The 15,410-nt window shown below is 48.9% G+C and overlaps 1 protein-coding gene across 2 annotated transcripts; it reads left to right on the top strand.

Moving 5' to 3' along the window:
* The first annotated feature begins 7,669 nt into the window (after positions 1 to 7,669).
* On the top strand, positions 7,670 to 15,192 carry KRT84 (keratin 84). 2 transcript variants are annotated; one of them, XM_054590783.1, is made up of 10 exons: positions 7,670 to 7,955; positions 8,088 to 8,236; positions 9,424 to 9,632; positions 10,246 to 10,306; positions 10,778 to 10,873; positions 11,777 to 11,941; positions 12,108 to 12,233; positions 12,732 to 12,952; positions 13,406 to 13,437; positions 14,852 to 15,192. In XM_054590783.1, the coding sequence occupies exons 1-10, from the start codon at positions 7,670 to 7,672 to the stop codon at positions 15,190 to 15,192; spliced, it is 1,686 nt and encodes a 561-aa protein (XP_054446758.1). The 2 variants fall into 2 exon arrangements, with proteins under 2 accessions (XP_054446758.1, XP_054446757.1); XM_054590782.1 differs by having other exon boundaries at positions 7,670 to 8,236.
* The last annotated feature ends 218 nt before the right edge of the window (positions 15,193 to 15,410 follow it).

Here is a 15,410-nt window from a genome sequence, read left to right on the forward strand (position 1 = left end):
TTCACAGAGAGGACTGTAAGGACAGAGTTGGAAGGGAACTCTAGGTATCATACTCATGGGCAGAAAATTCCAAAGGACCCATCCACTCACTTCTTTCACTCAGTATATACTTACCAAGCACCTGCTATGGGTCAGGCCACCCAGGGGCTGGTGACACAGTGGTGAACAAGGCAGACCCAGTCAGCCAACTCACTGAGTAGGCACAGTACACACAGCACTTCGAGCCCATTACAGGGGCTGTTACTGGTGCAGCCACTTTGGAAAAGAGTCTGTTAGTTCCTCAGATGTTAAACACAGGGTTACCACGTGACCCAGCAATCCCACTCCTGGGTATACACGCAGGAAAAATGAAAACACATGTCCACACAAAAACGTGTATGGGGATCTTCATAGCAGCACTATTCATGATGCCCAAAAGGTGGAAACCACGCGAATGTCCATCAACAGACAAGTGCATAATGAAAATGTTGTATATTCGGCTGGTGTGGCTCAGTGGGAAATGTGGTATATTCATACAATGGAATATTATTCAGTCATAAAAAGGAATGAAGTACTGATATGTGCTACAACATGGTTGAACACAGAAAATATTATGGAAGGTATAAAAAGCCGGACACAAAGACGATATGGCATATTATTCCCTTCATTAGACAGTCCAGAATATAGAAATCCGTAGAGACAGAAAGCAGATTAGTGGTTGCTTAGGGCTGGAGAAAGGAGAAGACGGAGAGATGGGGGGGCAGGGAGGAATGGGGGTGACAGCTAAAGGGTTTTTTTCAGGTGATGAAAATGTTCTAAAATTGACAGTGATGATAACTGCACACATCTGGGAATATACTGGAATGACTGAATTGTACATTTTTAAAAAGTGAATTATATGGTATGGAAAATATATCTCAATAATAAATAGCAGGGAATTCAGACCTGAAACTGGAAATCACAGATGTGAGAATTGTTGTGAAGGGGGACATATCTGCGGGTACCACCCTAGTCACAGGCCTCAGGGAGGAGGGGCAGACGAGCTGGATCCTGAAGGACAGCAGGACAAGGGGGAAGGAAGCAGAGAGCCTGTTTCATGCTGACAGACGGGTGACTGTGAGCCAGAGCGCACGGTGCCCCCGCCGTGACAGTCTATGATTCAGGGACGCACTTCCACACATGGAGGAGGAAGGGACAGAACAATGGGGCTACACAGCATCAGTTCCCACTTGAATCCTGTCACTCTGGATCTGGCCCTAGAGTCAGCTAAGCTCCTTGCTGGTTAATATATCAAAGCTCTGAAAACTTACAGGGATGCCCTGGTCTAGGAGATTCCAACAGACTGACCACCTCTATCCCATAGATAGTGACTACCTGAGGCCCAGGGAACACCCCACTGGAATAAAGGACAAGAAGGAGGGCAGATTCCCCCACCATCACTGACAGGTGGGCTTGGGCTTGGGCCTGTGGACCATCCCTTTGGAACTTCCCATTTTGGAAGTGCCCAGGCCCCTGGGGAGGGGAGGCAAGACTAAATTTAATCATGGAGGTGCCCCAGATCAGGCCTGGATGTGAGCACAGAGTCCTGGGCACACCCCCTCCAGAACTTTCACCAGGGGAACTCCCTTAGTGATGTGTAGCAGTGACACCCCGCCCCCCACCCCCTCTTCTTCCCAGAAGATGAATTAAGGCAGGTGGGGGAAAAGCGCCTCCTAGTGGGGGCCCAGGGATTCACACTCTGCTCACCTGGGCAAACATCTAAGTTCTTTCTCCCTGGGCCAGTCTCTCATGGTGTTGGGATGCAGAGAGGATCAGTTCCGACCCTCTGCCCTGGGCGAGGAAGGAAGACCGGCTGCATGAAGTCAGAGCCTCACTGCAGTCCATTCACCTCGGAACTCCAAGTCCAGGCCCTTCCGGAAAGCCCCTGTGAGGCCTGGGGGGAACCACCAAAGAGCCTGGGGAGGGTGGGAGAATCCTGGATGGAGCTCCTTGTGTCTCTGTCTGTCTCCCCAGAATGTCTCCCATTTCCTTGTCCCTCTTTTTACCTTCTCACTGGGGCCTCTCTTCTCCTGACAAGGCCCTGCCTTGTCCCCACTGCCCCCCACCTCAGGTGCTCTCTGCCTCTGTCCCCAGAGGACTTGTCTCTCCAGGATCCCTTGCTCATCCCAGCCCCCCGAGGTGCACCCACTACTGCCGCTCTCCACCCAGAGCTTGGATTGGGGGGAATGGTTTCAGGAATGGCGCTGTGAGTAGAGGAGGGAAAGCTTCAGACCACTGAGTCTGATGGAAGAGGACTGAGCACCAGCCACCCCAGCACCTACGTACAATGCCAGGCACACGTTGGCATGCAATAAAGGTTTGTTGAAGCAAATTGACCTTATGTCTATGAGATATAATAGTTTTACCCTGGACAGGTGAAGCTGTGTGGGCAATATGAGGAATCTGGATTAAACCTGAAAAAAATCATCCTGCCTGGAAGGTGAGGATGGGCCCAAAGAAAAGGTGTGCTCTATCTCTCCAGGCCTGTGTTTAGATTCCACCTAAGGGTCATCAGTCTGAAAGGACACAGGCAGGGGTGGACTGAACCTCTCCCATTGTCGCCCTCCTTCTGCAGGGGGACTCCTGAGCTTCCCTTCTCACAGGGCAGGTCTCAGCATGAGCACCTCCTGGTGAGGGCCTCTCTCCAGCACAAATTTGTCTCCAGCCAAAACGGAAACACCTTGAAGAAGGCGGCTTTTAGTAAAGCCTTCTTAGCATCTGAGATTTCCCTGTTACCCTCTTTCCCTACCACACACTCCGGTACACACACACACACACACACACACACACACACACTCTCGCAGGGAGCCCAGAGCTCCCAGACCCTGCTTAGCCCCTCCCCCACACCCCCTCCTCCCTGCTGCACAGATAGCATCCGGATGAGCCAGCAACCATCCTGCAGCAGCACAGCGAGGCAGGCGCCCTGTCTGGTCTCCGCCAGCAGATCTCAGGATTACATTCAGGCTGACTGACAGCAGTAAGAAGAAACTGTTAAGAGCAGCAAAACCTTCTGCCTGGAGTTTCGAGAGCAACTCCTCCTCCTCTCCCCACCTGCCACCCCCTAAAAATGACTGAGGGTTGTGTTATGCATCATCTGGCGAAATAATGCCTCAGAACTATAAACTGCTGATGGTGTCAGCTCATCCCAGAACAGGGGTTACGCTTGCCTGGTCCCAATTACCCCCACCCCGCCCAGCCTGGTCAGGGTTGAGAAAAGCTGAGCCCAGACACGGGACAATCCCGGGAATGGCTGATGGGGTAATGAACACCTGCTGGGACGGGAAGGGGCGGGGCCTGGGCTGGACCAGGGATGACTACTTACAATGGAAGTGAAGGGAGGATTGTGCAAGAGAGGAGAAGGGGCAGAAGAAAAAGATGGAGAGAGGAAGGAGGAAAAACTGGGTAACAATAGCCACACAGTGTACACCCAAATACCTTTACACTTCCCCCTCACAGTACTGGGAAGTAAGGATCATTCCATTTTACAGATGAGAAAACTGAGGCTTAGAGAAGTTAAACAATTTTCCCCAGGTTACTCATATACCATGGAGGGAGAGTATTTGCAAATTAGCAGAGCACGTTGACAATAAAAACTGATCAGCGTTTAGTTGGTTATATTATTACTTTTTAACTTCTCTACAGATGAGCACAATTTACTGACTATTACCCAGAGCAGAACACTGCCACCACCCTGCCCTCGGTGCACACTGTCCAAGGTCACACTCCTGGCAGGTGGCAACACGGGGACTGGAGCTAGGGCCATCTAACTCCAAGGGCTGGGTCAAGTCTTCTGTCCCAGGCCTGCCACACTAGCTGGTGTTCTCTATGCCATCCCTCCAGCTCATCTCTCCCTTTCACCCCCACAGGGGTCCTCTCATCCCCTCCCCAGTCTCCTGGATCCCCTTTTTTGGCCTCAGAGGGAGGGATGCCCTTTCCTACAAGCACCAGACTCAAGCCCCCAGGAGCTGGAGCTGGAGGGCAAACTGGGTTGGTTCCCGTGTGAGCGTGTGAGTTTCTGGATCACCAAATACCTAAATCCCTCTTCCTGGTACATCCTGCCCCTGTCTCCTGTTTTCCACCTGCTTTTAATCTCTGTGGTGTATCCATTCATTCAATAGAACTATGTGGCATGCCTACCACATGCCCCACTCCACTACATACTGGGAACACAGAGGAGAGCAAAACACACAGCAGTGCCTGCCTCCTGGGGCTTTCTTCCAGCGAGGGAGGGCAGTCCACGGGCCAGCAAATCCCTGCAGGATTGGGCCTCAGTGGTGAGGACTGCTAAGGAGAGAAGGGGACAGGGAGTGTCCCCTGGGATTTAGGCGTAGCTAGGTGGTACATGGGGGAGCGGTTTTAAATAGGGGTGACCTATGACCACAGACATAGAAGAGCTGAGGGACCCAGGCATGCAGCTATTTGAGGAAAAAGAGTTTCCAGCAGACAAAAAAGCAAGTGGGAAAGCGTGTGCAGCAGGGGTTTTCCTGCCTGTTTGATGGACAACTAGGAGGCCAGGTGGCTGAGAGCAACGAGGTCAGTGAAAGGGGAGGGCAGAATGTGTATGGCATTTACTCTGAGCAGGATGGGAAACCGCTAAAAAGGTTTGAGCACAGAGATGTCATAATCTAACATGTTTTTAATGGATGACTGACCAGTGTTAAGAAAAGACTGAATGAGGCAAAGGAGGACACAGGGAGACAAGCTGGAGGATACATCAATGGTCCACATGAGAAGTGGTGAGCTTGGGCCCGCATGGTGGCAGCAGGAGTGGTGAAAAGTAGTAGGAGTCCAGATACACTATGAAAGTATGATTTGCCAATGGATTAAACGTGGGACATGGAGAAAACAGGAATAAAGGGTGGCTCTCAGATTTTTGGCCCGAGCTGCTGCAGGGGTAGTGAGCCTGGCAAGTGAAAGATACAGGGTCCGGCACAAATAATGCCCCTTTTTTTATTACAAACTCTTTTATTAAAAAATAATAAGCATTTAATTCTGTAACTTAACAATATCACACTCAAGCACACCACAGGACATTTTAGGTAAAATGTTCAAATTGCTGTCCATCTCGTGCAAGACATTCATGTAGCCTACCAACCACATTCAAGCAAGCCTGACTTCTGCCAGACCCTCTATTTATTGTGAACATTTGGGGGAACAGTTTTGGATATATTAAGGATGAGATGCTTATTTAATATCCAAATAGAGACATTGATCAAAGTATACATGTGGAGCCCTGGCCGAATGGCTCAGTTGGTTGGAGCGCTGTCCCCCACACCAAAAGGTTATGGATTTGATCCCCAGTCAGGGTGTGTGCAGGGAGCAACTGATCAATGTTTCTCACATTAATGTTGTCTCTCTCTCTCTCCCACCTCTCCCCCCACCCCACGCTTCCTTGCTCTCTAAATCAATAAACATGCCTTTGGGTGAGGTTTTTTTTTTAAAGTATATATGTGGAGTACAGAGGGGAAGTCCAAGACAAAGACAGATAGGCCTTTGGCAATTATCAGTGGATAGGTAGTATTTAAAGCTATGAAGCTGTATGATCTCACCAAGAGAATTAGTATAAAAATGAGAAAAGGTATAAGGGCTGAGTGCGAGAGTGCTGCAGTGTCCAGAGGTTGGAGTTATGAAGAGGAACTGGCCAAGAAGACTAAAAATACACAGCCAGTAATAATGGCAAGAAAATCAGGAGAGTGTGATATCTGGGAACCAAAAGAAGACAGTGTTTCAAGAAAAAAGGAAATGACCAACTATGTCAAATACTGCTGATAGGTCAAGTTAATGAGAGCTGAAAACAGATCATTGAATTTAGCAACAGGGAGCTCACTGGTAATCTTCACAAGAAGTATTCTCTTGTTACTGTTTTTCTGCTTCTTCTCCCATTAGACAGATACCTGACAACAGGGTTTATGAAAAACAGTAATAAGCTAGGAATAGAGGGGCGCTTCCTCAACTTGATAAAGAATATCTACAAAAAATCCTACAACTAACATCATGCTTAATGATAAGAAAAGTGAAGCTTTTCTAGTAAAATTAGAAATAAGGTGATGATGTTCCCTTTCACCACTGGTTTTCAACACCATACTGAAGTTTTAGCTAAAGCAATAAGTCAAGAAGAGGAAAAAAGAGGTATAGTGATTGGGAAGGAAGAAAGGAGCTCCAGTCAAAAGGACATATTTGCTTCCAAGCATAATCCCAAGCATCCCAAAAAATTCCAGTGTGCAATTAAGCATAAGTTACCTCAGGCACAGGAGAGGTAGAGACAAACCATGTCACCCGCTAGAATAGAAAAGGCAAACACCTGCCTCTGGGTCCTGAAATAGCTGCGTATTGATAACAATGACAATAACCAGTGGCTTAGAACTTTTTATTTTCTCTCTTGATGCTTATTGCTTTGTATCTGTCTATCCTAACCAAAGATTCATCAATAATTTAAGGAACTTGCTCAGACAGAGCTATAGATGAGCCCTCATGGGTATTGGGGAGAGGGGCTTAAAACCATGTGGCTAATTTTTCACACAGATAAATAGCCAAATTATTGGTGTGCTTTGGCCTCAAATTATGTGACAAAAGTATTGACTGGTGGAAGTCCTCAAGATTAATCTTTCCCTACCATTGTGAGGACAGAGACCATCTTTTTTTATTTCTGAACCTTCAGTACCAAGCACAGTGACTGGGACAGTGTATGCACCTGATCACTGTTGAATGAATGAATAAATAAATGAATGAATAAATGAATCTCCTTTGAGTGTCTCAAATTAGGCATGTGTCTATACTACTGCAAATGAGCTTTACTAAAGATTAAACTCCTATGTAAACAGCCAAACCAGATCATAGGAAATAAATACAATATTGCAAAAGGTTTCTAGACTATCCAGGGGTGTCCAAACTGCGGCCCGCAGCCCACATGTGGCTCAGAATGGCTATGAATGTGGCCCAACACAAAATTATAAATTTACTTAAAACATTATGAGATTTTTTTGCAATTACATGTTGCAATGCATTTAATGTTTGGCCCAAGACAACTCTTCTTCCAGTGTGACCCAGAGACACCAAAATGTTGGACACCCCTGAATTTATCTACAGAGATGCAATAAACTGTATTCTCATCATATCATTTCTTACTAGGAGCTCTACAGAGCTGTCTCTCTTCTGCATACACCATCTTTTTAGGAGGTTATGTCTATATAGGTGCATCCCTTGCGAGCCTCTTGCTAGAGCTATTACCATCCTAACTTTCTGGTGGTTAGCCACACTTGCAGTGAAAAAGTCTATTGGATTTATGACCGAAACAAATTAATGTCCCCATAATGGTAATTGTGGTGGACTTGTGGGAAAAATGGGACCATAATGTTTATGTGTTTATGTGTTTTTAATGTTTATAGGTTTGATGTTATAGCTCTGATCCTGAGGAGAATAGGTGTGTCTGAGATTAGCTCATTTTAAGGAGGTTATAGGCATGAAGAGTTTCTGCTAACTACCCAAGCTCATAAATGCATCCAAATGGCCTTTTCCATTTTTATGGGGCCAATCCTCATATCCCCACACACATAAAAGGGGTGAGAAGTATCCTCTAGCCTCAGAGGGACTCCTAGCTCCAGCTCTCCCCACACTCTGCAATCGCTGCTTAGCTCTCACCCAGGAAGCCATCATGTCTTGCCGCTCCTACCGAGTCAACTCTAGTCGCCATGTGGGCAACTTCAGCTCTTGCTCAGCAGGGGCTCCCCAGACCCCGAACCGCTTCCAGGCCAGCTCTGTCTCCTGCAAGAGTGGGTCCAGCTTCCGAGGCTTTGGTGGCTTTGGTAGTCGGAGCGTCATCAGCTATGGATCATGCTCACCCCGAATGGTGGCTGTAGGCCCACGTCCCATTCGCTGTGGAGTTGGCTTTGGTGCTGGTAGTGGAAGGACCTTTGGCTTTGGTAGTGGGTGTGGTGCTAGTCGAGGGTTTGGGGCCAGCAGTGGTGTTGGTCTGGGGTTTGGAGCTAGCAGCTGCCTTGGCTATGGCTTTGGTGGTCCTAGCTTCGGTGGCCCTGGCTTTGGCTACAGAGTTGGAGGGCTTGGAGTCTCAGCAGCCCCATCTATCACAACAGTAACTGTTAACCAGAGCCTACTGACCCCTCTTAACCTGGAAATTGACCCCAATGTGCAGAGAGTGAAGAGGGATGAGAAGGAACAAATCAAGACGCTCAACAACAAATTTGCCTCCTTCATCGACAAGGTACAGCTTAATCTCTGGGTCTGGAATCATGAGAGCTAAAATGCATTGGGGTGTCCTTTCCCTTAAGAAATGGCCCAGGCCTAGGGCATCAGACTTGACCCCTAGATCCTTCAGGTATCAACCAAAAGCATTGCAGTATGATTTCCAGTAACTCTGCTGCAGAGCAAGGACAAGCCTGGGGAATGCTACATGGTGGGATAGACTAACACAGAGGTTGTACCTTCAGGAGGAAAGAGGAACATCCAGCCAAAACCTGAGGGCATCTGGAAAAACTAAGGCCTACTACCTTATCACTTAGAACCATCTCCTAAACAGGCTGGAAACACTAGGACTTCGCCCAGGTGCCAGCTCTTGTAGGTTTAAAAGGTTTTATCCTTTGAGTCCCTCATGCCCTCTTTGAAGTTTTCATAGTTCCTGAGACTGGAAGGCCCCATCTGTCCCGGCTTAGGAAAATGGAGAATGGAGTACAAAACAAAGAACTCATACCTCCATGTGGGTTATCCAGATTCAGCCTAGTTTCCTAGATTGAGGGGAAAAGTGGGGAACTACCATGGGTAGTTACAGAACGTCAGGCTGATGAGAGGAATGGTGATATGGAACTGACATCCCACAAACCATGTCTCCCTGGAGGGGGAATGCTCTGATTTTGTCTGAGATAGAAAACTCATATCTGTGAGCTTTAGTTTCCTCATTTAAAATTAAGGGTTGGAGCAAATGATCTCTAAGTTCTCCAGCTCTGTAAGTCTCAGCAGATGGAATATCTGGGATGGTGGGTATGATCCACCTCCTAATGCCATATCCCTCCCCAAGCATACTTTACTCTGCTCCTCACTTCCTGTCAGGGATGGCTGACATCAGTTTTTGTAAATAGACAAACCCTAGATCAGGCAGAATCAATCTTTCAAACTTCCCGATGAACTGGCTTACACATTTCTCAGCGGTCAGAAAGAGAAATGGTCCTGAGGTACTTTGGTTCAAGTGCCTCTGTTTGTAGCTGAGCCTGACTGAGCATGAGGAAGGTGTCAGAGACCTGCTCTTCCAGGTTCTACTGAATTAGAAAAAGAATGTAAGTCAATGGAGGAGAGAACACTGTCACAGCAGAGAATCTGACACCTGAAGAACAAGTGGCCATGCAGGTGACTCTGTCAGGCACTTCAATGGCCCTTTCTGTGCTCCTGTGGATTTAGGTACGGTTCCTGGAACAGCAGAATAAGCTTCTAGAGACCAAGTGGAACTTCCTCCAAGAGCAGAAATGCACCAGGAGCAACCTGGAGCCCCTCTTTGAGAACTACATCACCAACCTGCGGAGACAGCTGGATGTAGCCAACAGTGACCGGGCCCGTCTGGAGGCCGAGAGGAACAACATGCAGGACGTTCTTGAGGGTTTTAAGAAAAAGTGAGTGGCAATTGGATGGCACTGACCAAGGAGAGACAGGGGCTGGTCTCAGAAGTAGTAGCTAAGCTCAAATGAGAGCAGCTGGGAGAACCAGGGTTGAATGCAGGTTTCAATACCCAGCCAAGAAACAAAGGGGCAGGGGCAGTGATGTGCAAGCAGGAGGAGGCCCTTCATAGGTCCTGGGGGAAAAGGAGACTTGGAATTGGCATGGTTTTTTCCTAATCCTAACTGTGGAGATGGGTAAGTTAGCCCCAGGGAAAGAAGCCTTCAGGTTTTGAGAACAATGTCCAGGTTCAACAATAAGCTGGGTCCTACTTCCTCTATGTTCACATGTAATGACCCTAAATCTTTTCTAGCAAAGGAGTATGGTAATAGACCAGATTTTTAGACCCTACATTCTATTTGAGAAAGTAAAAAGGATTTGGAGAAACCAAGGACTACTGGTTCATGTAAGGTCTTAAAGAAGGGACAGAGTGGCTGAGACCATGTAGGTGGCAACAGGAAGCTGTATCCTGGGTGGAGCAGAGAGGTCTTAAGAGGCTCGCTGGGGAGTTGGAAGTCACTGGCTCTCAGTTAAGAATGAGAACCCACCCTCTTAATTCTTATCATCCAGGTACGAAGAGGAGGTGGGATTCCGGGCCAACGCGGAGAATGAGTTTGTGGCTCTGAAGAAGGTAAAGGAGAGCAGCAGGTCTAGGCAAACTTCTCCTTCAGCAGACAAACGTTCTTGAGATGTCCCCATGAAACTGCTCAGGTGGCCCTGTGGTGTCTCGGACTACTTAGAGTGGAATCCCTAAGGTCACACAAGTTCCCTTCAAAGTTCTGATTTGGTCTCAGGTTATTTAAGACCAGTTAGATTATTTAGATATCCTTTCAAGAGTCTTGGATTATCCAGATTCCCCTTGTCTTTAAATAAGCATGAAGAAAGGTCCAGCAGCCCCCGGGGAGTTTTTATGTTGCAGGAGGAGAAAAGCAACAGTCACTAAACTGCATTTCTACCCAGTGACTTTACCACCCATCCCACAGCCTGGCCTGGCCCTGTGGGGATTGGTCTGATCATCCCTCCCATCTCCAGACTCTACCAAGGGGGGCAGGTTGAACAGTGCACAAGTAATGAGCATTTTATTCTTCTCTCTTTTATGCAGGATGTGGATACAGCTTTCTTAAATAAATCTGATCTAGAGACGAACGTGGACACCCTGGCTCAGGAAATTGACTTCCTGAAAACCTTATACATGGCGGTAAGGGCCCATCCTCTCTGAACCATGTAAGATCAGTGCTTAACCTAGACTCCTTGGTGGCTTCGCCTGGACTGGCATATTTTCTAGCATGTGTTGTCATACATCTCTCCCCCCACTCAAATCTATATCCTCTATGATGATGTATCTACCAATGGAGAAGGTAAGGTAAGCAGGTCTCTCAGCAGCCTGACTTATGAATAAACTCCTCGAATCTATGATCTAACCTCTTCTTGGCCAAAGATTGGGGTCTAGGAATGTCCCTTCCTATCTATTGATCAAAAGACTCTGGAAAACTGATTTGCTAGAAGATGTAAGAAAAATTGTGTTTGATCCAATTAGTCAAATGAACTAGCTCTCTTTTGCTTCATGAGTGGTCTGTTTGGTCTGGTACAGGCACAGCCAGAGCTCAATGTCTGACTCTGAGTGGAAACACTAAAGAAGGCTCCCTTTGGAGCCTTCACCTTGTAGGCCAGTTCCATGCTCCCTGGTGCTATTAAGAACTTGGGATATGAAAATTCCTAGACTAACATGTTCTAAGATATTGTCAGCTCTCAGTAATCCATGAATGGCACAGCCATTTTGTGAATAATCCAAAGAAAAGTTTAAGCCTTAGCATTCCTCTTTACCTAACACCTAGGTCCCCATGGTCTTAATATTCATCAAAGCAAGTTAGGGCAGTAGACGTATGTCTCCAAGTACATAACAAGAGTTTACAGTCAAACGGAAATGTTTCCCAGTCGTGTCTTCTTCTTTGCCCTTGGTTTGGATGGCTTGCTCCATTGCTTTGCTCTAAACTAATGAACAATGCTCTCTGCTCCTGCCACCACACCTGAGGACCTGAGGCGGTATCCTGGTCACTGATGGGACTCTGAATCCATCTTTCTTATTAATCTTTCAACACAGGAAATTGAGTTGCTGCAGTCACACATATCAGAGACATCAGTCATTGTGAAGATGGACAACAGCCGGGACCTGGACTTGGATGGAATCATTGCTGAAATCAAGGCCCAGTATGAAGAGGTTGCCAGGCGCAGTCGGGCTGATGCTGAGGCCTGGTACCAGACCAAGGTGAGCAGAGGTGGGCTGAAGATGGGATGTAGGCAGCCCTGGGGTGACACTCATGTACAATGAAGTGTGCCCTGTAAGGGTCTGAGACCCCCAGCTCAGTTGAAGCTGTGGTCTTGACCCAACCTTTGGGCCCTCAAAACATCCCTACCTCCCCATCCCCCCACAGTATGAAGAGATGCAGGTGACAGCTGGCCAACACTGTGACAACCTGCGCAACACACGGAATGAGATCAGTGAGCTGACCCGCCTCATCCAGAGGCTGAAGGCAGAGATCGAGCATGCCAAAGCTCAGGTGGGAAAGGAAAACAGAGAAAGCCCCAGAGGGAGGAAGGCAGGGCTCTGAGATTTGACGATTCCCAGGTCTGATGACTTGGGGGAGACCACTAGAGCAGAAGTGGAGGAATGGAGTGATTAGTCCAGGAAGACTTCCTGGAGGAAGAAAATGTGGAACGGAAGGAGGGTCTCCCATATAGAAGAAAAGGCCTGGGGCTGACTTGGGGGGGGAAAGGTGAAGGAGAAAGAATAACTTTACTCTCTGAACGTCATGGCTCTGGGAGCAGCAGATATCAGGAAGTGCGAAGTCAGTGGGAATGGGAACTGAAGAAAAGCAACACTTTACCCCTGGTGACATCAAACTGCAGGATCACAGTCTCTAGGAAAGCATGTCACATGGGCTCCATCCCTGGCTTGGCACCACTTTGTGTTCCCACTAACAGGGAACAATGTTTCTAGCCCCATATGGGGATCCCCTAGTCTCTCCCCAAACCCATGCAAACTGCCCTCCCTGTAGCGGGCCAAACTGGAGGCTGCAGTGGCTGAGGCGGAGCAGCAGGGCGAGGCAGCCCTCAAGGATGCCAAGTGCAAGCTGGCAGAGCTGGAGGCCGCCCTGCAGCAGGCCAAGCAGGACATGGCAAGGCAGCTGCGCGAGTACCAGGAATTGATGAACGTCAAGCTGGGCCTGGACATTGAGATCGCCACCTACAGGCGCCTGCTGGAGGGCGAGGAAATCCGGTGAGAGCTTTCAGTGCACCAAGAGGGAGCAAGGTCAGATCTGGGCATCTGGACTAAGTAGGGGAAGGGGCCAGGTGAAGAACAGCTGAAATAAGCAACCTCCTGAAGTAAGAGAGCCTTTTCTGCAAACATTAGTCAGGTTGATCCTGGCAGAGGATTAGAAGATGGCCCTAAATCTATGCCTCCTGAATGCAAGTTTGTAGACAGGCTGCACTAGAAACAGAATTTTGCCTGATTTGGTTATCTTGTTAAAAATATTTGGTTAGCATGCTAAGTAGTTTTGGGGTAGGGCCTAGAAACACGCCATTTTTTTCAAAGCTCTATGGATGCTTGTACTGCTAAGGGTGAAAACCACAGGTCCACTCATCTACTCAGCCAAGAAATCCCTTCTGGGAGCAAGCAGGGTTTTAGAGAACACTACCTGGTAACTGACTTATTTCTTTCTCTCTCCAGAATCTGTGAAGGTGTTGGACCAGTAAATATATGTAAGAAACTGAAGTCTTTTCCTCTTCACATTTCCCCCCTGGGGCCCTTCAAATTTCCTTTAAACTCAAGCCCACATGGGGGTCAGGATCCCACAGCTGGCCTGGCCAGGATGGTCAGGGGAGCAGGGACCACGTGGCTCCTGGACTGGGAACATCCCCTTAGCGGATCTGAGGTCTCCCCAGAGCCTACCTTCCCCAGATTAAGCAATTGCCAAGGTTTGAAGGGCTTCCTAGGTTGGAGAGGGTTCCAGAAAAGCGACAGCCCTTCCATTTTGAGTGGGCTTGTCCTTTAGGGACAAAAGCCATGGGGAGGAATGAAAGGGCCTCTGCCAGGGAGTTCCCTACCCTCCTGATGGCAGGGGATGGGACAAGGCTGAATGGAAGTCCCCCTGCTGCTGCTGCTGCTGCTACCAAAGCCTTGGTTGTACCCAAAGCATGCAGGGCACCATGCTTGGCACTGTAGGGTGGGGCACAAAGGAGGTGAGCCCCACCCTCTAGCATTATAATCTTCTTGAAAAGATGAGTCTTATCCACTGTCAGCCTACTTCTCAAAGAAACCTTAGGGTGGGGGAGGAATAGACACGGGCTCACTCAGAGAAAATACGAGATTTGTCAGAACTCACATAATCAGTGGCACAGCCAGAATTCAAACTCAGATTTCTGACTCCAAAAGCACAAACACACCAGATGTGTGGTAGGACTGAGTGCTAAACTGGGTGGATCAGACAGTCAGAGCTGCAAGCGCTTGGATGACAGGGCCCGCAGGGGGCAGGGACAGGGTAGCGAGGATTGGCTTTCTGCGGGAGGCCAGGCTTGAGTGGAGCCAGGAGGGATTCTGATAAGAGGAGAGGCAAGAAGGAGGGGCGCTCCACAGATGAGAGCTGGCCCAAGCAAGCTTTCTTCAGCTTAGGGTCCTGGGGCATGGGGGCGTGCCTAGTGGAAACTAAAGGGCTACAAGCAGGGCCATCAGTGGGTCAGAAAAGAACTGACAAGTGACTCATTGGAAGGGCCATGTGGGGACGACCAGGGGACAGGATATAATTGGAGAACAGGAGCCTCATGGCTTCATAAAGGCTACTGCTTCACCTGTCTAGACAATGCAGTTTGCTATCCTCCCAAGAAAACCCAGCCCGGCTTTGGTCATATATAAATGAGAATCCACCTAGGGCTACGTGCAAACATCTGGAGAATTGACTGAATCCTTCCACTTCACTCTGGATGTTTGACTCTAGCATAGTCACAGCCTTTGAGTCACCTAGACAAAAAGGGAAAAGTGGGTATTACTGTGTAGACAATAGGGAAGATGTCCACCCAGGCCACTTCCCTGATGCTGCCAGCCCTGGCCCCCACCCCACACTGGGGAGCACGAAGGACTTGGCAGCCTCGCTGACGCTGACGTTTCTTCCTCCTGCAGCTGTGAGCAGCTCCCGCGGTGGCATGGTGTGTGGGCCTGAGCCCCTGGCCACCAGCTCCACTCTCTCCCGCAGCGGAGTCACCTTCTCTAGCAGCAGCATCTGTTCCGGCGGCATGTACAGCTCCAGCCTGGGTAGCGCGCAGGCTATCATGGGTGGTGGAAGCCTGCTGAGCAAAGGCTCCCGGGGAGCCTCAGTGCTCCTGGGGGAGGCCTACTCCCCCAGCGTCCCCTGCCCCCTGCCCACTGAGGGTGGCTTCAGCAGCTGCAGTGGGGGCCGCAGCATCCGCAGCTCCAGCGTCCGCTTCGCGGCCGCCGCCACCTCTCGCCGGACCAAGTACTGAGAATCTAATGCCAGCCGGCCACTGCCCAGGGAAGAACCATCTCAGTGTCTCCTGCTTCTGTCCCCAAGGCGTCTGGACTCTGGGCTGGAGGGGCTACCCCTCCTGCCAAGAAGTGACACAGCTCTGCCTGGCCTGATGCAGAGGGTGATATTTTACACCTCCTGAGATGCTCCATCCACAGCCCCATTCAGACTAGTTTCTGCCTGACTCCCCATTTC

Source organism: Pteronotus mesoamericanus, unplaced genomic scaffold (genome assembly GCF_021234165.1).
Source record: "Pteronotus mesoamericanus isolate MK-2021 breed Mesoamerican mustached bat unplaced genomic scaffold, CSHL_Meso_final scaffold_21, whole genome shotgun sequence".
In the NCBI taxonomy this organism is placed as follows: domain Eukaryota; kingdom Metazoa; phylum Chordata; class Mammalia; order Chiroptera; family Mormoopidae; genus Pteronotus; species Pteronotus mesoamericanus.